Raw genomic sequence first — 23940 nt, forward strand, 5'->3', positions numbered from 1 at the left:
AGCTATCAGAGACAGCATTCCCCATTCTCCTCTGCTCCTGAGCTGTCCTGGTGTTTTATTAGTTTTTCCCACTCACTGTATTTGTCACAGGAGTCACTTCAGCTGGCAATGAAATCAGAAGCCTTTACATTGTCTTGAACACGTGTTGAAATGGATCCTTTACATTTTATTTACAAATGTTTACTTACCGCCTTTGTTTCATACTCTCCCATTTACTTGGGAAACTACGTGCACTCATTCGCCTTCAATAGCCCTCCAATCCTTCTTGTCTAGCTCAGGAAAAGTTAGTCAGGCTAACGAAGCAACTCAGCTCTTAGAGCCAACAGAACAGCTCTGAGGCTGACCCTTCCTCCTTCGGTGCCCTGAATGATGCATCCACAAAACAGCCGGGCCTGCCATCTTGTATCATTAGAACACAGATCAGAACAGGCTGAACAATGAGCAGATACCACAATTCAATAAGTACTTATTGCTTCTGCCTTGCAAGTAGTTAGTGCAATGTTTGCTTAAAACATCTTATATTGGCCTTTACCACGATAGCTGCAACAGCGGAAATGCCTCTAAAACTTCAAGATAGGACTTGACATTGTGTGTATGGGGAGGAAAGGCTCTGAACTACCCTAACGTATGTCAGTCAGCTCACCCTTCCCCATCTACCTCCAGGGATGGGCACTACGTAGACAAAGGACAGTGGACAGAATAGACTGAGCTACAGCAGCTTTCTGTGTGTTCAGGTGTTGCTCATTTGGATGCTGAGCACTGCAAGAACAGTAAAGTTGAGAAGCAAGATCTGCTGCTTTTCATCTGGTGTCCTTCTGCACGTGGGTTTTCTGTAGCAGTCCTCAGAGCAGCATCCAGGCATATCTTAATAAAATACATCTGCATAATAGTTTATATAAACTTTATGTAGCATCTCCTTCATGTGCCCTTCTCTCGGGGATTATAGGAGTGCCTGCTGAACACGTCAGTTTTTGTTTGCTGTTCTGAACGTGCAGATGAATTATTCTGGTTGCAGAGACTCTGCAGGGTGATTTCAGTGTGACCAGAGTGGTATTTCACTACTCCTTGCAAGACATCTCTCCCTCTCAAATATTTCATTCTGGATTTACCAATCTGCTATGTCCCAGACAAATACAGCATAAGTAGAGACTTGATCATGGTACAAAACTTTTAATTGAATACATAAAGCATGGAGAAAATGTGTTTGCATCCTTTCACAACAATAACTGTAACAAAGCAATAATCACTTCAGGCTGAACCTTTCAATTGCAACAAAAGCTCAAAAAGAAGAGAGGCAAGTAATGTTTCCAAACACCCAACCAAGGTTCCTCAAGACTTTCAAAAATAGATTTGAGAATTCACTTCATTGCTTGAGATGCTCTACTCCATTTTAGAGAAGGATCCCATTATTTCAACAGACATTTTTTACAAATCACTGGCAGGCAAGAAGGCTGGAACAAAAAGTTCCTTTGTCCTTTCCTGATTCTTTTCTTACACGAAGAATTCCTACAGAACTCATCTTGAGCAGTACTACACAATGATCTCTGCCAACAATTTATCACATCCTGATCTAACGTACGTCGATTAGTTCAGCTATCCTGGACACATTAAGCATTTTCATCAGCAAGCAATTCAAATGTGGTTATACCACCTCACTTCAAACAACCTTACTACTATAATTCCACTGAAGGGTTGGTGAAGACACCAAGTCTGCTGATTTCATTTCCATGAGACACTCCCAAGCAAAAGAAGTATGCTGCTTGGAATTACCACGTTACCGAGCAGAATCTCAGCACCTACTGATGGCGTAATTCACTTCACAGTTATTTTCACATGCTTATTTCACTTCTGCTCATCCTCTTGCTTTCTCACTCACTAGGCCTTTTCTGTCTGCCTTTTAGTCCTCTGTTCACATTACAGAATCACATTGTTGCTCTCTGCCTCACGTACTCTCTCCTGAAAACAGGGAGCAGGCATACACACACACTAATCAATTATCCTAAATTCACAAAAATTAAACTTGGTTCAGTTATTGGTTCTTGTTTGCTCAAATTATCCTAAATTTTGTTTTGGATTGCTTTAAAGCAAAACACAAATAAAGCATAAGGATAAATTCCATGGAACACAGTTGGCAATTAGGATAGCAAACTCTTTTACCATCCTTGTGGCAAAACCAACCTGTAATTTTCGCAGCCTTTTCCTCTTGATTCACTCTGTTTTCTTCATCTTCTTCATTGTCTTCCTCAAAATCATCTAGATTTCCAATATCAGCTTGTTTCATACTCATCAAACTAGCCAGGCTTTGCATGTCTTCATCCCTAAACAATAAATTTCAAACTGGGCATTAAAATGGAGTCTGTTAATACCACATCTGATACTACTGCGTTATTAAAAATCCTTTAAATGTTTTTATGCCTTCTTTTCTTCAGGGAGGTCTCTGATCTCAGATCTGATCTTGAATACAGTGTAAGAACAAAATGAACACACTCATGTATATTAATTTCTGAAGGGAAAGGTTTCTTGTAACAAAATTCTAAATGGTAAAAAACAGTGCTACCTTGCATTAAGAGTTAATTTAATAACTGATTCTTAAAATTGTAAGCCAGTCCAGAAATGTTACTGAACACACACCTGGTCTCCCTTGCTTAAAGTGAAAATGCTTGGTCAGAGCTACTGTCCGTACACCGCATGTGACCTAACACTAGATTCATTCAAAACTCCAGACACTGTTACAGAGGTAAGAATCCCTTTCTTAAATACACAAATTCATAAACGGTATAAAAACATACCAATGGCCAATTTCAATTGTTATTTGACTGTCTCTCTCACACAGATATAGATATCTTTCACATGACTGTACCTTTCACATCAAACGTTTGCTGAAAAGATGACTGCAAGCAGATTCAGATGAATAGACATTCTATATTTGTTCCACAAAAAAAAAAGGTTTTTTAAGAACCTATCATTCCTGAAGCACCAGTGGTCTTACCTCCTCTCTTTGAAAACCATTTCATTAGGTTTATTGGGATTAATCAAGTATTTTTTAGCTCCTTGCAGTAAGACAGACTGGAGATTACCTGGCTGGGGAGCAGCTCTGCTGAAAATGGCCTAGGGATCTTGGCAGAGAGCAAGATCAAAGCAAGCCAGCACCATGCCCTGGCAGCCAAAGGAGGCAAAGAGCATCCTGATCTGCACTAACAGGACCACAGCCAGTAGACTGAGGGCAGTCATGACTCGCGTTCACTTGGAGCTCGTTGCACTGCATATAGAGTACTTGGTCCCAGTGTTTGGTCTCATGGTACAGGCAAAGGTGTTGAGAAACTGGAACAAGTTCAGCAGGGGACCACTGAGCTGGCTGAGGGCAGGAGCATTTGCCCTACAAAGACAGGCTGAGGGAAATGGATGCGTGGAGCATGGAGAAGAGCTGGATGACTTCAGGGACACCTGGCAGCAGCCTACCAGCACCTATGAGGACATGGCTGAGAAGACAGTGGTGCAAGGCAGGTGGAAGAGAGGCATCAGACAGCAGAAAGGCAAACTGAAACCAGAGCTGTTCTAATCTGATGCAAGGAAAAACGTGTGGCAGTCACCATCAAGCAATGGCATGGGTTGCCTGGAGAGGCTGCACAGTCTCCAGTCCTGGAGTTTTTCAAGACCCAATGGGATAAAGCCAGAGCAAACTGCTCTGATCACACAGCTGGCTCTCCTCTCAACAGGAGGTTGGATTAGATAACCCTACAGGTCCCTTCCAACCTGGTAGAATGACTCTATGTTCTTTGAAGCTGTGATCATGATAAAACTAGATGCACATATTTTGTGACTAATAATGCTAGGAAAACTGTACAAATTATTTTTAAGGTACCGTCTGCATGAATGAAAATGACTTAATGAAAGTGACTTAACTAAACATTCCTCAAATCTGCATGTGAACAGATGCACTTAAAACATGGCATTAAATGTAGTGATTTAACATGCTACAATCAAATTCTTCAGGACAATCGTTTGAACTCTGATTTCAAAGTAAGCAGCACTACAGAACCTGCAGTTACACGGGCCAACTAAGTGCTCTGTAACTATTTGTAAAAATAAAGTAAGCAACTATCAAGAATTTGCAAAGACCTTTCCATTCATGCAAAATCCTCAAGGTTTCATCTTCCTGTTTTGATAACCAATAGGTTAAATAAACTCTTTAAGCATAGGGGAAAAAATGTAGCATTAGTAGAGTCAACTATACTATATAACTGCATTGAAAGGCAGGCTCTTTCATGCACTGAAGACAAATAGCTGGAAGCAGTTAGTTCTCAGATCTTGTATGACACTTGCTCATGTAAAGTTTAGAAATAAAAAGGTCTCCAAAGCATTATTTCCTTCTCTTAAACTGCCCTTTATGTCTTTATAACCTTTCTTCTGTGTCTAAGAAGTAAGGTTTTTGGTGTTGCACAGCAATAGGTTGCCATATTTTCTCTATAAAACATATAAAATAAAAGTGAACCTCACTTTATAGAACAACAACAGGCTGTAAATCAGCCCAGGCATTTTCTCGCATGCTCATGTATCTGACACCTGAATTCTCTCTCTTACCTTACCCTGTCTCGTAGGGCATTCTCTATTTACACATACTGAAAAATCAATGCTTTCATAAACACCAGGTTTTGATTTATTTTTTTTCCCAGATTCCTGGTTCAGGGCAATATTAAAATCCTATTGTCAACTTACAGTCTATCTGACTTGAAGTCTACAGCCTGAGACAAGTCAATTTCAACAGGAAGAAGGCATATGCCATCTTAAATGGGTCAGTTTTTACAAATTATGGCCTCAAAATGCCCTAAGAGTCTAGTAGAGCTGTAGTAGTCTGTTTATAGTTCATAAATGCTGATTGTTCCCCAAAAGTCAGGAGGTTATCTGATACTTTTTCCTTCCAGCTGCAATGCCATGTTAAACCACAGCTAAATACTTCAAAGTATCATTCTATATTTTAATATATCAAAATATCAAAAATATATTCATCATATATGAATAAAATTTATATCATAGCTCTAAATGTAGTTCCCAATGGGTTAACCAGAGGAGGGAAATAGTAATACTAATGAATGCATCTGTGGGTTTTAAAGCATACCAACAAAAAGATAGCCTTTTTATGTCAAAATGCGTGCCATAACAAAGCTTTGGAAAGCTGTTAATGCAACAATCTGGGGGTACTACAGTGCCATATGTCTGCAAGTATATTCAGAATAACAGGAGCAGTAAGTAAACCCTTAGCCTTTTGGAGGGAAAAGAAACAAACAAACAAAGAGGTAAAAGAACCACTAAAACAGTAGTTTTCTGATCTACCTCTTTTTTTCCTGCGTTTCTCACATTCCCATAGCCTATATGGGACAGAAAGGAAGAGCAAAATGGGATGGGTGACAAATGGTCCATCCTCCAGCCACATAGAGTTGTTCACATCCTACAACTTGAATCTGACAAACTGCAGGAGAGGTTATAGTATATGGAAAAACAACTTGTATGCTTTGCACGCTCCACAGGTTGTTGAAATATGGGACAGAACTAGGTAGGTGAGTAGGGGCAGTGGTAATCAGTGCGCACGTTAACTCATTTCACAGGAGGTTCTTACATTCGACCCAAAATCTGACTTCTGACTCCACCCTCTCTCACTTTGCAAGTGGCTTTGTCTTTCTTCCGTTTCCTGTGAAATAGAACTAGGTGCTCTTTCCCACATTTCCCTTGCAGTCTGCTAAGGGTATTGCTGGAAAAGTACACACATGCACGCAAACGGACACTCCTGCTGCTTTCAAACGTGTAGATATTCTTAAGCTGCTGTTATTTAAAATGTCTGTAACAGCAGAGGACAAGCTATTTGTCTCTGAAGAACACAGGGCTATAATCGGAGTAAGAAATGGCTCTTACTCAGACTAAGAAACTAAGGAATGATAGGTATGATATGGCAGGAATGATAGGTATGCTAAAGGATTCTCTCTAATTCTGCCATTCTATACAGAAAGAGCTCTTTATCCAAAGAACACTTTGAAAAGCAACATGAAGCAGGATATTTGTGTGTGTTAAAAAAAAAAAAAAAAAACACAGAAAACTTACGTGGCTTTCCCTTCCCTCAGGAAAATACAAGATAAAGAGAATTGTAGTGTGGCAGATACTATTTTCTTCGACAAAGGCTTGAATTTTAACTTGACATCTGTTTGTGTAGGCATGGGGCTTGCGTATTGCTTCATGTTGATGCTGCTGGTGGCAAGAGCTTTTCTGCGGCCAGAAGGAGATTCCTGAAAGCAAAGGAAAAACAAAACTAACATAAAAGCTGTTGTTCACTAAAACCTGCATGTTCATAAACAAACAAACAAATTAAATCCACATCATTCTTTTTTCAAGTATGTAAGCAGTAGCGATACCTATGGTCCTTTTAAGAGACAGAAACCCATTTCTACATCTAGGTCACAGCCACTAATGGTGGCCCTTTGAACACATGCTTAACGCAATATAAAAAAGACGACTTTCATTGTGATTAGTGATCTTCCATTAGAGACCCTAAGTCATTCAGGGCTTGAGCTTATAGTAGCAACCACAGCAGGTATCAATTTAAGAATGGGGGAAACACATTACTCCTTTGGCAAACTGAAGCAGGCGTTGATCCAACCTGTGGAAGACATAGCTTTCAATTACACATGTATTTCTACATGTAGTGGTAATGGGCTATCGAGTTAATATTGCAAACCACTGTCTGTGCTCAGTGCTCAAATACAACATGTGGATATTCTTCAAAGCGATGGTACTCCTCACTAGTGCTGCACGCGTACTAGCAAGAGTGACAGGTTTCTGAAATTAAGGCTGACAATGGTTCCAAAAATATTGGTAAAAACTTTGCAAGGAAAGAAAATAAAAAGCAAGATAAGAGAAAGATAAAAAGCTAAGGTGTATTTCAAAAAGTATGTCAAGATAAAGATGCTGCTCACAGTTTAACAATTCAGACAAACTAATCTAAAATGCATCTAAGAATCTACTCTCTTGTTGTGTCTAATAGCAGCAGCAGCAGCAAAGGAATGATTATATGTAATAAAGCTCCAGGAACAAAAATAAAACAAAAAAGCCCTGCTGTTAACTCTTTTGAAAACTATTCTCACAATACAGCTATGTTTTATTGCAGCCGACAGTTTGTGTTGAATAAAGAACACTAATTCAATCAAAACATTCAAGCATCCTTTTTCAAAGTACTTGACATTTCCGCCCAGCAGAATAAGTCAGAATGTAATATGTCATCCCCAAAGAATACCTTGTTTAAAAAACTAGCCTTATCTGTCAGATTATGCACAGCAATATTATACAGAACTATTAGTGCATGTAGATACCTTATGAATGAATTTCAAAAATGCATCAAACACTTGAGAAGGATTTAGGCCCTCTTAGAAGCAATACTTAAGAATATGCAAATACCCTCAGCTGACGCCAGTTGCACAGATGCGACTACCACAAACTATACAGGCGCTCTCCCCCCGGCCGCCACTGTCAATCAGAGAATGAGATTAAGGTCCGAGGTCCTGACAACGTGTAAAATGGAAAGTCTGATCAGGGACTTTCAATTATTACACAAATACTAATGACAGTAATCTGTCGTTGTACTGCACCTTGCGAATAACTGAACGTTACAACTCCTTACACACAGCCAAGACTTACTGCCAGGTTTGTTCGGAAAGCACCAGGAGAGATGCAGCATTTCTTTTTCACTAGGTAAAGATACGGAAGCAGTTTGCATCTTGAGAGGAACCTGTTTCATAATGCAAAATGTCTCAATTTTCACACTATGGTGTGAAAATAGTGCTCAAGGTGAACAGAAAGGAAGTTTGCTAAACCTCCTCTAGTTTTCCCCCTTTTTTTATAGCATATTTAGAGAAAACTGCCATACATAACGTGGTGTGCAAATATTTATGTAGTGGGCATGGTAAAAATGACTTGCCAATTCCAGTGCATGTGCTTTTCTGCCAAACAGAAAAGGAGCAAGCAGAAACCGGAGAATAACTGCAGTTATGCCCTCACCTCCAGCCAGCCCAAAGGCAAATATCCCGCCAGTGGGCTGTAGTCACCAGGAAACGTTTGCCACACAGACTACATTCTCTTTTGAATCCATTGGGGTGACCTTCTGCTTGCAAACAACAAACCATTACACCCTAGCTGCCTAAAATCTGTACTGTGGCATCACAGTTATTCTTACTGAAATGATGGATAGCAACATAACTCGATTATGTGGGAAAACTCTTACTTAGTTCATTATTGCCAAATGATGAAATTAGGTTTTCCCTTGAAGACTATGCCATTTTTTCTCTTTTTAAAGAAGCACATCTACTTCATACCAATTTCTTTGATAACATAACTGAGATGTATATTGTCTTTATGAAGGTGATACTACTAAAAAGTCAAAGCAAAGCAGCAAAACCAACCAGAAGACCAGTTTGACGGTGAATCTGAAGTGAGGAGAAAGGACAGAGTGTTAAACTTTCAACCTAAAAGCTGGACACAGCCATGGACTCAGGAGAATTTTGGAATGACGCAGAATTACATCCTCACCACTCACGTATTTATCCTACAACTGATCCTCTTGGCATCTGCAGCTTCAGGTTATCTGGGCCAGAGAGTGACTGCAACCTGATTCGGGAAGGAGGAGAGGTTCTCCCAGTGAAGATGATGCTCAACAATTTTTTGTGAAATCTGCTTGGGTGAATTGGTATGGAGGAGGAGATGAGCACAAGCAGCTGTATGCCAGTACGGAACAGCCGCGTGCAAGGAGATTCTCCTAGCACTAAATGCCCAGAGGTGCTGCAGAGAGTAAGACACACTTGGCACTCACGTTCAGCCTTCCCGAGAAAGGAATTCATTTTATAATCTTCTCGTGGGCCAAAGACAGAAGTTGATTTTTCCGGTTCCAACTGAAATAAGAGTCTAAATATGTTGATTTATTGTATTAAAATACAAAACCAGCCTCTACTCTTTCAAGTTTTATTGGCCCTAATATGTGAGTTTAAGTCCTCCTAGTCTCCCAGAAAAATAAGTCTATTAGAACTTCAGTTTTATAAATAATAGCAATAAAGATCTTTACACCTCTGCTGCAGTGTTTTTCCTTTTAAAAAGCATACGCTTAGCCTTACATGTTTTTAGCTATACAAATGGGGGAGGGAGGAGGGTCTTTTTGCCCGAGAAGGATATTCCCAAAGTGCTTAGGTCCTTGACTGATTTCACAATGGGTTATGCTTTCTACCCTCCCATACAATCAACTTTTAAAAGTTTGTCTTTAAATGCCAGAACATATTGAGCTACCACTTCCCAGAAAGGTTGTAGCATTTGTTTCAAAAAAAAAAAAAAAAAAAGCCAACAAAGAAAAAACTTACCACACGTCACAAGTGATCCCAGAACCACCGAGAACCTTTTTTTTGTAGAAGAATAAATAATTCCTACTATATTCACATCATAGCATCCATTTAATAGTAAAAGTCTGATCTGCTCTTACTTGTGTCTCATAAGAGCACGTGGGATTTTGTAGAAGGTAAAGCAGGAATCACAATGCATTTTTATTTATTTTTTAATTGCTCAGCTTTTCTCATTTTAACTGCATGGTCTTTGTTCAAAAGCACAAGCCCCAATGATCCTTCCAGGTATTTGACAGACACCTGACTGCTGGAGTTGCCGCCTCACATTTTGTAGAAGCTAGCAAAACAAAAATGAACATTGAAAATCAAAAGACTTCCTAAGAACCTAATAAAGTACTTGGCTTCAGAATTGAAGGCTTGAAGGACCCACATACCTTGATCACTTCTACAGTCAGTATAATGCGAAGAAATGCTCTGAAACACCAGCTGCTGTCCTTGGGGACAGGTTGCTGTGAATTTTTGGTGTGAGGGATCTTCCTCCTCTTTCCCTGCTAAAGCAGACCTTTGACAGCAAACAGAACTAAAATATTCTGACAAAGAAAATGAGACTGGCTAATCTGCACCACATTTGCAAAACAAAGATGTTTGGATGGAAGATGATCGCAGAGGACAGATAGTCACCTATCAGTGTTCAGCAGCACCCAGCTCCTCCACATGAAGCAAGTCCAAAGATTAACACCTCCACGTGGAAGGTCTGAACTTGCACCCTTCATTTAAAGAAGCTCCATATAATGCAATAATGCATATATCATGCAGTTGTCTTTCCTGAAAAAAATATACGTTTTAATGATTTGTAATTAACAACCTTGTGTCGTGTAATTACCAATTCCTGGTGAGTCTTCCTCAAGGTTAAGATAAAAAGTGCAAATAAGAAAGAAGCAGCTTTGTGTTTTCTGTTCAACAGACCTCACACTTCTGGAGTTCCAAATAAACACAGTATTTGCCAGCTTTTAGTTGCGGGATATATTCCTCTAGGTTATGTGGGCTAGGGAAAGAGTCCCACTGCAGAAAAGAGCAGAAAGCATCTTACCTCTCAACACCTGGCTCAGCTTCTCTGTGCAGACCTTCGCACCCTGCTACACTGCAGTCTTTAATCCCCAAGACCCAATGGGGTCTCTGTGCACTCTCTCTATACTCTAGAAGTCTCTAGGTTTCTATACTCTCCTCTCAATACACACACGTTGAGGAAATGTAGTGAAGTGTTTCCGTTCAGCAGAAACGAGATGAAACAGTACCGTACTCCTGGATTATTTGGATCCTAAATGGTAAGTCTCCATCTCCAGCCAGAATATATTAAAAGATGCATAAACACTGTACAAACATCCAAAAAAGACCTAAACGGGAAAGACAAGTTTCCTAACTGGATAGCACTACTTTTGTCAGAAGAAACAATGTGTTTTAACCGTAACCCAGAGAAGGAAGACATAAAGCATATTATTTTGAGGAGCTGTCTTTTCACATTTTATAAAAGAGAACGCTAAAAAAACACCCTGCAAAGCTATGGAGATTTTAAATAAGAGCATTTTGCTTCACATTTAGGTACAAAATTATCAGACAAAGCAAGTTTCCTAGCTATATATTAAAAAAAAAAAAAAACCAGAGAAGAACAAGTTTTGAGGATTTCTCTTTTCTGGGGCATCGTAATTAAATGGAGCACGTTTCCAAGGAAAGCTACCCTGTGGCACAACCCCTGAGGCCCCCGAGGCCCCCCCAGGCCGCAGGGAGGACCGGGGAAGTTCCCCCTCCCCAGCAGCTGGATGCCAGCCCCGGCAGCCAAGTCGCCAACGCCATCTTGCTCCAATGGAAAGATCACTGCTTCACCAGCAGAGCAAAATGGATCACTAGAGAATTTAATTTGTGAGAGTATACAGCAATTAAATGCTAAAATAGACAAGCTCCAGGGAGCTCTCTCAACTGGAGAGAGTAAATTAGAAACTATGTCAGTTAAAATAATTTAGACAGTCGGATGGGAGATTTGGAGGACCGAATGCAGACAGCACGATCTGCGCTGAAAACTTGTTTAAAAGCAAATAATGGTTCAAGGTACCCAGAACATTATTAAGAATTATGATGCATCTGAAGGCAGAATTTAATGTTTAAAAAATCCTGCACATCCCAGGGACGTCTGAGCCCTAGACATGAGAACTGGAAAGGAAATTAAAAACAAACGTTGCAATGGCTATACTTGATTTTTTTTTAATACACATATTAGTTTATATATATATATATATAAAATACGCATACATATAGGTTTATATATATAAACATAAGAGCATGTGGATTGATGAATTGAATGTTGGAAGCACAACACGCCATTTATTACTCAGTGTCAGCAAGCACTTGGAATAAGCACAAAGAAAAGATCTGCTACTACTGCTCCTACTGACTCCTCAGGGCCTGCTTTTAGAAAGCTCAGTGTGATTTCACCACTGCCCTGAGAGGCCATGGGATGTCATGAATGGCTCTTTCTTACCAAAATCATACCTGTGGTGAGCTCACACAACGTGACGCAGGTCGACCCACTATTCGTCTTCAGGTGGATCTTTCGCATTCACAGACTCTGCAAGCCTCCGAAGATCAACATCAGATAGGAAGTTCAGAAAGTGAAATGGTACCTAGCAAACTGAGGTAATTTCATCTACACTACGCAAACTACAACCAAGTAGTAGTTAGAAGTCCTGCTTTGCTAATAAAAATACTAACTACAATAAACTTCTTAGAGATTTACTGGCCAGATAGCAAAAAAAAAAAAAGTGCAAGACCAAAATCTTGTTCTTGCAATTTATCATTAGATCTCCTAAGACAGCTAGCCACTTCTGAAGTGAGCTTGATGTTTACAAAGATCAATAGAGAGAAGTTTACAGGTGAGGTGCGTAATTTTGATCAGCAGCAGAGAACTACTGAACCTTGAAATACTCAGCCTTTGCCATTTAGTACATTGGGAACACCCCCTGAACTCTTCCAAAGAGGGATGCATGAGAGGTAACATGCTGAGCAACACTCGCCGTGGCATTTCTAGCCCTCCTCCTCCTTGCTCTTTTAGATGCTTTCCTCTAGAGATGCTATGCGAGTTTCTTTTTCATTACTGACAGGTTAAAGTTGACTTGTAGATGCCTCCAGTCATCTGCTGAAGTACCTCCATTCTTACGTTCTACGCAAGCGCTTTGTAATGTACAAGAAGGTGCCTTTGCTTGCCCATGCAGCAACACAGCTCGTGCCATGCTGCTCAGGAGCCCTGGTACACGTGGCCAGCCCCTACCGCACCATAGCGATGCAAATCGCATCCTCTCGTGCAGTGCCTGGACCCGAATGTGCTGAAGTCATTGAGTAAGGTGCTAACACTGCCTATTGTGCTGCTTCCCTTTTGTGGCCATTTGCTCTCTCCTGTTGGGACTGTTACATGCCTGGTGGCAGGGACAGCATGTTTCCTTCCAGGTCCCAAAGGCTACAGCAGCCAGGTACATGACCATTTCCCCTAGCCTGTACAGCTACGTGCAAGCCCGCCTGTATTATCACACACATCACTTGGAAGAGCTACTGAGATCAAATCATTTTTAGACAGCGTGAGTCCTCCTGCAGCTCCTGTACAGAATTTTAGTTTTTGCCGTGGACACAGGACACAAGCTCACGGAGGGTTGGCCAAAGTTGGTGGAGAAACCTGTTATTACAGACCAGCTGTTTAAATCCACAAACCTTTGCTCCCAAAGGAGCGGATTTAAGGAAGCCTGGGCTCAGGTTGCTGCTGATACACGGCAGGTGATGCTGGCTGTCACACAAGGCACCCTGTGCAGGGCTAGCGGCATGACAGAAAACAACAGCCCTCCATTTTCTGCACGCCCCATGCCTCTGGGCTAGATCCTTCGTGGCATGCTGCCCCCCCCGAGAGCAACTCAGGCATCCTGCTTCAGCAGGAGCACTCCCAATAGAGTGTTCTCCCCGGTTTGGGTTTATTTTTCTATTTTTGAAGGGTTCATTTTATACGTTTTTTTATGAAGTTAACCTTAAAGCAGAGTAGAATTATAGAAAATTCAGCTAATGCTAGAAGGTGACAAAGAGCAAATGATAGCTGGTTTCCAAACCTTTAATGGTAACAGGAGAAAAAATATCTGCGTAGTAGTAGATATTACCTTTTTTCCCCTATATAAGCTGCAGTACGCTCAGAAAAATAGAAGAAACTCCCACCAACAAGTAGGAACCAGAGAATTCTGGTTCATCACAGTAAGCTCAGGGGAGTTTCCTTGATAGCCAAGACTATATACTGCTCAGCAACTCAGCTCCACATTTTTCTGTGTATTAAGTGAAGGGCCTTTATAGGGTTACTGTCACCCTACTATTTTTTTTCATTTTACTTATTTAAAACAACAGACAACGCTTGCTAAAAATAATCTACATGTAAGCTCGCCTTCCAGTGCCTGGCACTTTACCCCTATTTTACCCAGGGGGAAGTCTCCACAGGGAGGAGGCATCCCATGAACTGTGTTACTGAACCTTCCAACAGTTATGTAAGAAAGTTGTCCAGTTAGTGTCCCCTGACCGAAGACAGTCTTTAGCTGAAAGTTGATAAATAAATATACTTCTGAAAATGGGCAAACCTAGTCATTATTAGTTTCAGATGTGAAAAAAACGCCAGCCACACCTTTAGCTGCTTACATCTTTTCATTTTCCATTTTAGGCTCTAAATTTCCTTACTCTCTTTTGATTTAACTTTGAGACAAAGATCCAGAATCTTTGACATGGGAAAGGTGGGTTTGGAGTAATATGCCGCGCTGAGCAGTGAACGCTTATAGTTCAACATAACATAATCCAACAATCACTGGAGGGTCTGCTGCTCAGTACATCAAGGTGTGCCTACCTGCAAGCTTTCTTCTGAGGAAACAAATGCTGTGGGGAAAGACACACATAGTACAGACCCCAGAATTAACTCCAGATTATTTAAACTCAAAACTGTAGCTACATAATTTAGTTTCTTTGTAATCTCCAACAAGGAAACAAGTCTGAGGGACTCATAAAGGAAGAAAGGACATCAAAAGAACTACTGTTCCAGTGACTTCATATACTTTCATTCACCTTTCCAGAAAATATTGTGTTTTAAGATGGCATATAACATTGTCTAGACTTAATTATGTAGTATAGACAAAACCTGTTCGAGTAGGTTGTGTGAAAGACAAGTGTTGATAACCAGTTATGATAATCTGAGGATAAACTTCCACAGAATGGGTGCATAATATTAAACAACAAAATTTGCCAGGCTTATGACACAGAGAGCTTTTAATGGTGTCAAGTGAAGGTATCATGACTCGTTTTGTTTCTGTACTGAAGGTTGGACCGTAACTCGGAGAGCAAAGAACAAATGGATGCGTGGTCTGTGAGCCCCATGCCTGTGTGCCGAGCTGTGATGCTCCCCCAGTGACCACCGTTGTCATCAGAACCAGAGCTCTTGAGTCAAACTATTTACCATATTCCTAATATCTTACACTTCTAAAACGTCACTTCAAAAAAAAACACTATGATGTTATTTGAAGCAAACGTATCAGTTATTATTGGAGCACCAACATATCTTGATCATTAAATTCATGATTGTCCTTTTTCATCCTCTTCCTCTTGAAATGCGTAATCCCAACAGGATACAGAAGAGCTGGAACAGCCCCCGGCTATGGAGGACTTACTGGACCTGCTGGCAGTCACTCCTCCCTCCTTCCCCCTCACTGCCTTTCCCAGCTCCTGTCCTTGAGGACATCTCCAAGACCACCGTAACTCCTACAGCCCTGCGGCCATGATAGGAACCGTGCTGGAACCACTGGACTCTGCAAGAAAGCGTCCTCATATGAACGTGTAACTCGCCTACCTACGCCACTTGATTACTCTTTTATCCAAATCTGCAGCTCGCTATCACAGACAAAAACTCTGAGGTAACTTCAAAATGCAAATCTCCTTCAGGCTGTTATCTAAGAGCGGTGCGGTTCGCAAGCAGTGGTTCCCCCATGCAGCACTCCCCCCTACAGAGCAAAGGAAGAAAGAAAAACATTGAATCAATGGGTCTCAGCCAACGCCATGGCGCTGACGTGCCACCTGAATCTGACGTATGCAGGAAGAAGCGGGGGGGAAAAGGTAGGCACAGAACTAGGGTAAAAGGGAGGCAGCTGAAAATTAAGATCTGTGTGAAGCTAGAAGAGAGGCATGCTCACGCACGTAAGACATCGCAGCTGTCACACCCTATGCACACACGCAAGTCAGAGTAGTGTACGGTGCAGGTGTAGTTACTTCTTTTTTATATACGTGTTTCATAAACACAACCCACATTTAGACAGCAAGGACAAATGCAGAGCATCCAAAACACAGCTCTTCGATAAAGATAAATCTCGAGTTTATAAAAGCCTGTCCATCCCTCCCAATTTATTTCAATCAGGGAAACAGCTAAATGGATTTTTTCAAACTTTGCACTTAAAGGAAAATTCACCTCAAGGCTGACAAGCATAAAAAAAAATTCAGTCCAATGGGTGATTTTTTTCTAAGCTGCAATAGTCTGAAAACAGGGGCTTGTAATGAAGCTGCCCTTTCAACCATAACCACGCTGCCACTAGAGCAACACAATCATATTCCCTGTGCAAAGAAGCAATGCATTTAACATTTTCTTCACTGTGTATTATCTATTAGCAGAGTTTGTCACAGAGATATGTGGCAGTTCCCTGCAATACTTATGAATATACGGCAATGCATACAGGAACCCATCCATGTCTGCTTCAGCACAGGTTTGTCTTATTGTATTTTGGCAAACAACTTAAAATACCCTCCCTTCTCTTATCTTGGGTTTCTGTTAAACGCTGTCACTATCAAGAAATATAAGAAGGCCCGGGCAAACATCTCAGATCTCCCCATTGCTATTCACTTTTACTAATGCACATTACATGTTCAATTCTCCCTTGCTGCTTCTCTAAAAAAGGTCTTGTCAAAAACATTTTTTTTTTCTGTGCATGCACAAATTAGTTATGGATGATTAACAAAGCATTCATTCTTTTATTTGCTTTGGCTGAGACTTGATCTGTGTTACATTCATGTGAGGGAAGCACTTCATTTGGTGTTGATTAAATATGAAACACTGCACTGTTGATAAAGAGAGTTGTGTTCAGGTCTGCACATTATACTGACAAAAGATGCGTGGTCTTGGGCTAACATTTTCTTAAACAAGTTTTTCCAGATTTTTAATTGCAAAAAACTTGATACATGTGTTTTTTTTTTCCCTGTTCACCAAATGGTGGGCAGTAAGTGCTTTATGTCCTAAAGCGATCTGCCGCAGTCTTAACAGGCAGCACTAGTCATTGCACAGTTAACACAATAAAAGGCAATTTCAATTTTTGCCTCGTAATTCGGTTCTTTAAACACTCCCCTTTAAGGCACCTAACTTACATTATAAAGTTCATCCAAAAAAAATCTGCAAAACGAAGCGGGACCGACAGCAAAGCCTAGGTTACAAAATTCTGCTCCTGTTACTTAAAAAATACCATGAAAATGAAGAAGCATCAGAGCAGTTTAATGGAAACTCAGAGCCAGTTGTAACTCACAGTTTGGCCTCGATCCTGTGTTACAGACTCCAGCTATCACAGGATAACACGTGCATAAATGCTCGTCTATACGGCCTATAAATCTTCCAAGTCCATTAAACAGCATCAAAAAGAGCTCACTTAGTTTCAGCGAGGTATTTAAGCACAAGCCTAACTTCAAGCATATGATTTACTTGTAATTAAATCAAGTTAAGGAAAGCCTCACGATTAAGCACCTTGTTAAATCTGGGAACAAATTATTAGCCCTTATAAACCGGGAGATTCTATCTTGGGGTTTATGGCACACGAAAACAAACACGTGCGCGCACACACGGAGCATTATGCATACTTTTGCAAGAGGGGATTTATTTTTAGTTTAACTCCACGGCAGTTAGCGCATCTCTTCCTTGGGTTGGAACGAACTCTGGCCACAATGACTTCCAAGCCACAAATCTCACACAGGCAATGCGGTCCCGCGCCTGAACTTCCAAGAACGATGGTATCACACCGCAATAAAGCCTCCGCTAACATCACAAAACTAAGAGCATTAGGGGCCTTAAACAGCAGGGCTAACAGAAGATGAACTTTTTACTCCTGCTACCTGGGATAGTGAGTCCTGTATACTGCAAAGCAGCAGAGAGCCCAGAGCAAGGGACGCTTGATGCAAGGGAGGTTTAGAAGGGACGGCCGATGCTACGAGGGCTGGTGCTCCACAGAGAAGATGGGGCTTGGGGTCAGCTCCTCTCCCCCAGCCCCGGGAAGCTGTCCCCAGCTGCCATCCGAGTCCCAGCTCAATTCCTACCTGCAACCCCCTGCTAAGGAGATGAACGAGCCTGCAAAGGCCAGGCGAACACCAGCACGTGTGCACTGGCAGGGACACGAAGCAGGGAGCAGAGAGGAAGGACAGGAGAGCACCTGCCTTGGCAGGAGCAATCCGTGAGAATGGTGCAGTCAGTCCTCCTGTGTGCCTGCATTTGCAAACTCCCCAGTGTTTTAGGGAGATTTACTCTTCCCATTGCAGCCTGCGGGTATTCAGTTCCCCATCCCCACATACACATGATGACTGAGGTAAAACAAAGAATTTTTTTTTTTTTAAAGGATCCCCAGCAAGATTTTTTTGTTGCTTTGGGTCACGTAAGAATACACGAAATGGTAACACTACAAATGCTCACATGCACTTTCTTGCCTCTATTTCCACTCTCTGGAATTAAGCCAGAGACGTCTAAGTAGTGCACTCTGTTCTCTTCCACTCCCTCTCAGAAATTACAGGCACTTTCTCCTCTGCAGCCAATTTCCTCCTCCTTTTCTGTCCAGGCCCAAGCTTAAACCACTACAAAACAATGTCCCCCTGTTATCCCCCAGGGCCCGCTCTCCATGCTTCCCTGCTGGGCTCCCTGAGCCCTCCCAAACCTTTAAGGCTTTATGTTTACAGATCCCGTAAGCAAACCTGATCTCTCTGCCCTGATTCTTGGAAAATTCCACTCTCCTCTGTCTGTGTATGGACTTGGCTGCTCCGATTTCCTCCTGGTTCAGCCACTCCAAGGTGCTGAGTTTGTGAGTATGTTATTAGCCCGGCTCAAACGTACCTGACACGAACCCAGCAGCATAGCACCAATGCAAAAATGCAGGAATATTCTGGGGGCACGGAGTCTTTCCAGTCGAAGCTTGACACTTGAACTTGGGCATTGGCAAGCCAAGCAGTGAGTATGTCATATTATTCAGCTTCCCACTTTCTTGTCTTATCTACAGATACTGTTCTAGAGCTTGCACACATTATAATTGACAAAAATAAGTGCTACAAAGTAAATATCAGTTTCACATAGTCAGTTTCCATGTATTCTCTTAAAATGTTATTCCCTACATTGCAGCTACAATCAGAAGCACTCCTGGAGTGTTGCATGTGAAAGTCCCACCAGCATTTCTGAAGCTCCTCTATAAACAAGTTCACACATTTGAAAGGCAAAGATGTTACTAATGGTTTATTTATTAACACATCACATTGCCATCTAACACATATACAAGAATAAATTAATAAACACTGTCACCCTACAGAAAACATTTCCTTCACTGCTTCTTGGCTGTGAAGTTAGCCTGGCGTAAGGAATTTTTAAAATCTGAGTGTTTACTTGCTTCGTATTTGCTCCATTCATACTTAAAAATATTCCATAATAAAAAGAAATAAGGGGAAAAAGGTGAGCAGACTTAAGCTCCTAATAATTATACTTTTAAAACCCCTTCCTAGACTCTGCATTAACGAATTATCAGAGAGCAGTGCTTCAGTTCCAGGCAGTTCGCAATAGCACTCGTATAATATTACGGAGCCTGATGTTTTGGCAAAACTAGAGCAGGAAAAAAGCTCAACCTAAGAAAGGCATATTGTACATGTGACCTGCAGGACTTGGATTATTACCTCTAAGCTTATTAAGAGTACAAGCTGTCAGTCGGACCACCCCACAACCAGGGAGGAAAACTAGGATTACTCAGCAGTAAAAGGCATAAGAAGGCGATGTGTATTCTCATGACGGGCAAAGGCAGAGAAAGTGAACCACAGACCTGCTTCAGCTATCTAGAGCCATAATTGGCTCACAAGAGCGACTACCACGTTAGGGCATTATCATTATCTAGCTCACATAACTGGAAATTCACGCTCTGTTCTTTAAATTGGCTTAACCAGCAGCATCTGCAGCACTTTAATTAATTACAGCAATTGGCGTACCTTAAAAGTAGATGCACAGATCTGCAATGATAATGCCCCGTGAGTAATAATTGCAAGCCAGTATTAAGCCAGATCTGCCCTAAACAAAACCAAGTATACGCTGTTGTGCTTCAACTGCACAGAAAACAAGCCTCGGTGCAGTCATTATTCTTGCCTGTATAGGTCCATCAGCAAACACCGCAATTCAGCGTGCCACATGCCATCAGCTGGCAAGTGCTGAAGCTCACGGCACACACGACAAAAAACTGTGCAGGGTAAATGCTGGCATGCCAAAATTCGGTCAGGCACTTCAACTTCGCTTTCCTTCAAAAGATAAACTTGCAATTAAAGCCACAACAGAGACTGATGATCGCTATTTATTTTTAGTGCATTCCCTGCAGAAAAAAAAGGCAGATGTCACACCGAGCACAGAATAAAGTTTTCTTGACAGCCATTAGCTTAACTTCAGTAACAAATCCACAGCAACTGTACACAAACGTGTAATTTTTTTTCCTGGTATCTACAGCTCTAAAATACAATAGACTTACCTTTAAAAAACAGGGACAAATTATTATTATTATTTTTATGTACAGCAATTAAAAATCTTTACTTAGAAGAAAGCTTTTAAAAAAAAAGCGGGACAATGAAATGCCTGTATCCATCCCGGACACATTCAAAAGCTCTTCTTTAACGCAGCTCTTCATACCATTTCCAGCCAGAAAGCAGAACAATGCTATCAAGATTTGTTGTGACTTGCTTCAGTACGATTTCTGGTTTAAAGACAGATTTTACGTTTGTCTAATTACCCCCGCGCTGGGAAGCAGGACACAAGAATCTGAAATCAAGTGTCTTACATGCAACGAAAGTTTAAACAAACAAGTGTAAACAGCTCAATGCTCCTAAGCTGACCAAATCTGATCCTCAAATTCATCCATAATTCAGGGGTCACAACACCTGGTCTAAAGGCTGTCACTAAGCCAACTTTTGCTACCAAACTCAAACCTGTTTATCACACCCAAGTTTTATCTTTCGTAGCCGTAAGGAAAAAGAAAACCTAATTTCCTTCATTCTAGAAAACACACAGTAGTTTCCACATAGTAGTTTTGAACAGATTTTTAACCAAAAAATACAACACAGACATAGGATCAGCTCAGGTACTATGCTGTTTAAGTTGCCCAAACTTTCACCATCCCATACAAATAGATGCTGCAGCACACAACGTGCCTTTGTGTAATTCTGCCTAACTCCCCTTTTCTGGGAGCACGCTCGCTTCCAATGCAAGGCACCGAGCGAACATCGGCAGGGAACTGAGTGCAAGCCCCAACAGCTAAAATACCGAGGCTGATGCAGCAGCAAAAACCCGAAATAGCAATCTGATGTAGCAATTCACACTGCCAGCATGCAAAGGGTAGTCAGAGGAGGAAAATACCCTTTATAAAACTGCAAAACTCTGGTGACTGTGTTTATATACACTGCGTTTGGGCTGGTCAGGCAGCAGCGAAGCTCTCACTCGGTCTGTGCTTTTTAGAGTTAAACACAGGCTGTCATATGTGTTTATGTATATAAAAGGTGTATGTTCTTACTGGTAGGTGTGATTTTAAAACATAAATACCTGCGCCCGGATAACACGTTTATCTGTGGTGCCCAGTAAACAACTGCATGCACAAGTAAACAGCTGCACCCTCGGCATAATCACCATCATTTCCTGTGGATCCGTTTATAAATATTAATCCAGAATCCACATGTGTTAAGGCACCAGCCTCCAAGGAAAAAGGCCACGGTGCCAGAGAAATACAAAATAAAATAACTCTTATCTAACACCACTGCTTATTCCACACCCCCGTTTCTGATGGAGAGAGATCACAAGGGCGCAACACAAGCTATTCCTTGCGTAAACGCAGTCACGAAACACTCAGATATAAAGGTTGGAAGGATTAGCACAAAAGGTCCCCCTCTAAGACAAATGTCTCCTTCATAGTTCATTTCACAGCCAGCGCGACTGCTCAGCCAGGCCTGCGACGCCGAAGCTCCCCGCGTGTACCTGCTAACCAAACACGCCGAGCACTTGCAAAATGTCGTGTTGATACTAGCAGGTTTTTAGAGGGGATTTTAATTACCACCAAGCCCAGGGAGACGTTTTAAACGCCAGCAGATCACCAAATATCTCCAGCTTCAAATCTCAGTGCTTGACGAAACAACTTCTGCGGAGGAATTAGGAATTTGCCAACTTGGCAGGGCCTGCGCTCGCCTTCCTCCCTTCTCCCCCCCCTCCAGCCTCTCACCTTTCCACAAGCAAAAAATGCAAGACGTGAAAAAAAAACAACCAAACATTTTAAAAAAGTATTCCATATTTGCAAATACTTTTCAGAGTTGATCACATTTACACAGAAGCCACTTTTAAAAATAAATGCACAGGTGAATGTATTAGCACGCACTGGAACACGCTGGGGTTCGCTGTAACAATGAAATTACAAGGGATTTTTAAGCAAGCTGTAAGTAACAAGGGGAAGAAGAAAGTATAATTCAGGTTTCTAAGGACACTTAATTTAAATATTCTTCTCTAATGATTATGCTGTTTCACACGTTGCAGAAAGCCGACATTTCAGGAACTCCCTGGCCTGTTAATCTTTTCCTAATGCCATTTTCTCAAGGTACTGGACCTTTCTCTTTCCGTAACAGACTGCATCATGAAGTACTACGATTTCTCAAGTGCAAAGGGCTGAATTTTAGTGCAGAATACTTCAGCCTTACCAGCATGGCGATTTATTTTATTTTTTTACCCCCCCTACTGGCATATTATAAAAGCAAGGAGAGAAAAACCTGAGGGGTGTTCCAGCTTGTAAAACACAACGAGAAAATATTTTTTGTAACCTCAAAATAATTGTTCCCACAACTTGGCAAAACATTAATCTCAATCCTGGGGATTTCTGAGCCATCAGCAAATTTTTGGCAGATTTTTTCATTGAAAAAAATTAACTGAGCACCTTAAAACAAACATTCTGGACCACTTGGTGTAACAATTACCATCAAGCAGTTCCATCATCTGTCACTGCTGAGATCAAAACAGATCACTCCCCAAAACACATTATATGGCTAGTAAGGAGCGATCGATGGAATATAACTCCCCATGATTACCACTGGTGTACAGAAACAAGCAAAAACATCCCAGGCTTAACGAGTTGCTACTTAAATGTTAGACAGTGCTCCATGAACCATTTTATATTAAAATTGGATAGTTCTAAACATCACACATACAAGAAGTATTGTTTGACACAGTGCCATTTTGATGATAAATTGCAATCTACAGCTCAAATAATTCTAGCCAGGGATTAACATTTCAGAGGCTGAGCCAGAGATTATGTGTGTGGATCTTGAATTTCATCATCTCCCTTCGGCACAATAGCTTATTCTTCCTTTTTTCATCTATTCTCTCATGAAGGGTCAGGAAAGCTTAGCCTTGCTGTTTCATTCATTTCATCTCTACATTAACCAGATACCTTGCAGTCTTCAGTTCTTATGTGTTATTCCATTACAAATACTACAGCCACACTGCGCTATGCTACTGCTAATGAGCTATGTACCAAATCAAAGGGTGCCATCAAGTGGTTGCAGTGCACTAACAGCATTATGCAAAGTTTGTGCTCCGCACGGGGTTTCACCAGGACACATGACTTAGGGTGGATTCGACTCTGCCATCATTCAAAGCTTTTGGAAAAATTCAGATGCTGAAAGAGAGTGGTCCCTTGCAACTTTCCTTCCTTCCTTTTCATTTGCAGCTGAGCAGCTGGCACCACCACACAGGAGAATTCACGGTCCCTCAACGCAAGGGTCAACAGGCACCAGGATTTTCATGGCCGTTGTGCGCTTGCCTTCTCATCACCATGCTCCAGAGGACAAGAACAGCCTGCAAGACCTCCAAACAGCCTCCTGGATAACTCTGAAACAAGAAGGGCACTGCAGGGCAGGCGGTACTCTGCAGACCACCACAGAAGGGAGAATAAATACAACCAACCACCTGTGCCAGCACACGTGGTTTCAAATCAGGCTGGTTACCTGGTCATCTACACTTCCTACTGTACTTGAAGACAATGCGACGGCTCTTCCCTGCAACAATACCGATAAATATCTTTGACATTCCTCATCAACTAGAAGTAAAAATGACTTGAAAGATCATTCTGACACAAATAACTGGCCTTCCCAGATGAAATACTCCGTAGCCAAAAACCATTTCTTATTTAGCCGTTTTCTTCTAACACAGATGGCTCGAAAACACAGCCCATTA

General features: G+C 41.4%; 1 protein-coding gene across 18 annotated transcripts in view; it reads right to left on the minus strand.

Moving 5' to 3' along the window:
• EHBP1 (EH domain binding protein 1) overlaps positions 1-23940 on the minus strand; it is a 213389-nt gene that overhangs the window by 129740 nt on the left and 59709 nt on the right. For all 18 annotated transcript variants that reach the window (XM_066993468.1, XM_066993466.1, XM_066993473.1 and 15 more), the window contains exons 6-7: positions 6094-6275; positions 2179-2318 (exon numbers count right to left, since the gene is read on the minus strand). In XM_066993468.1, the coding sequence (XP_066849569.1) occupies positions 2179-2318; positions 6094-6275 (322 nt within the window). The remainder of the gene's footprint in view (positions 1-2178; positions 2319-6093; positions 6276-23940) is intronic.

Source organism: Anser cygnoides, chromosome 3 (genome assembly GCF_040182565.1).
Source record: "Anser cygnoides isolate HZ-2024a breed goose chromosome 3, Taihu_goose_T2T_genome, whole genome shotgun sequence".
Classification (NCBI taxonomy): domain Eukaryota; kingdom Metazoa; phylum Chordata; class Aves; order Anseriformes; family Anatidae; genus Anser; species Anser cygnoides.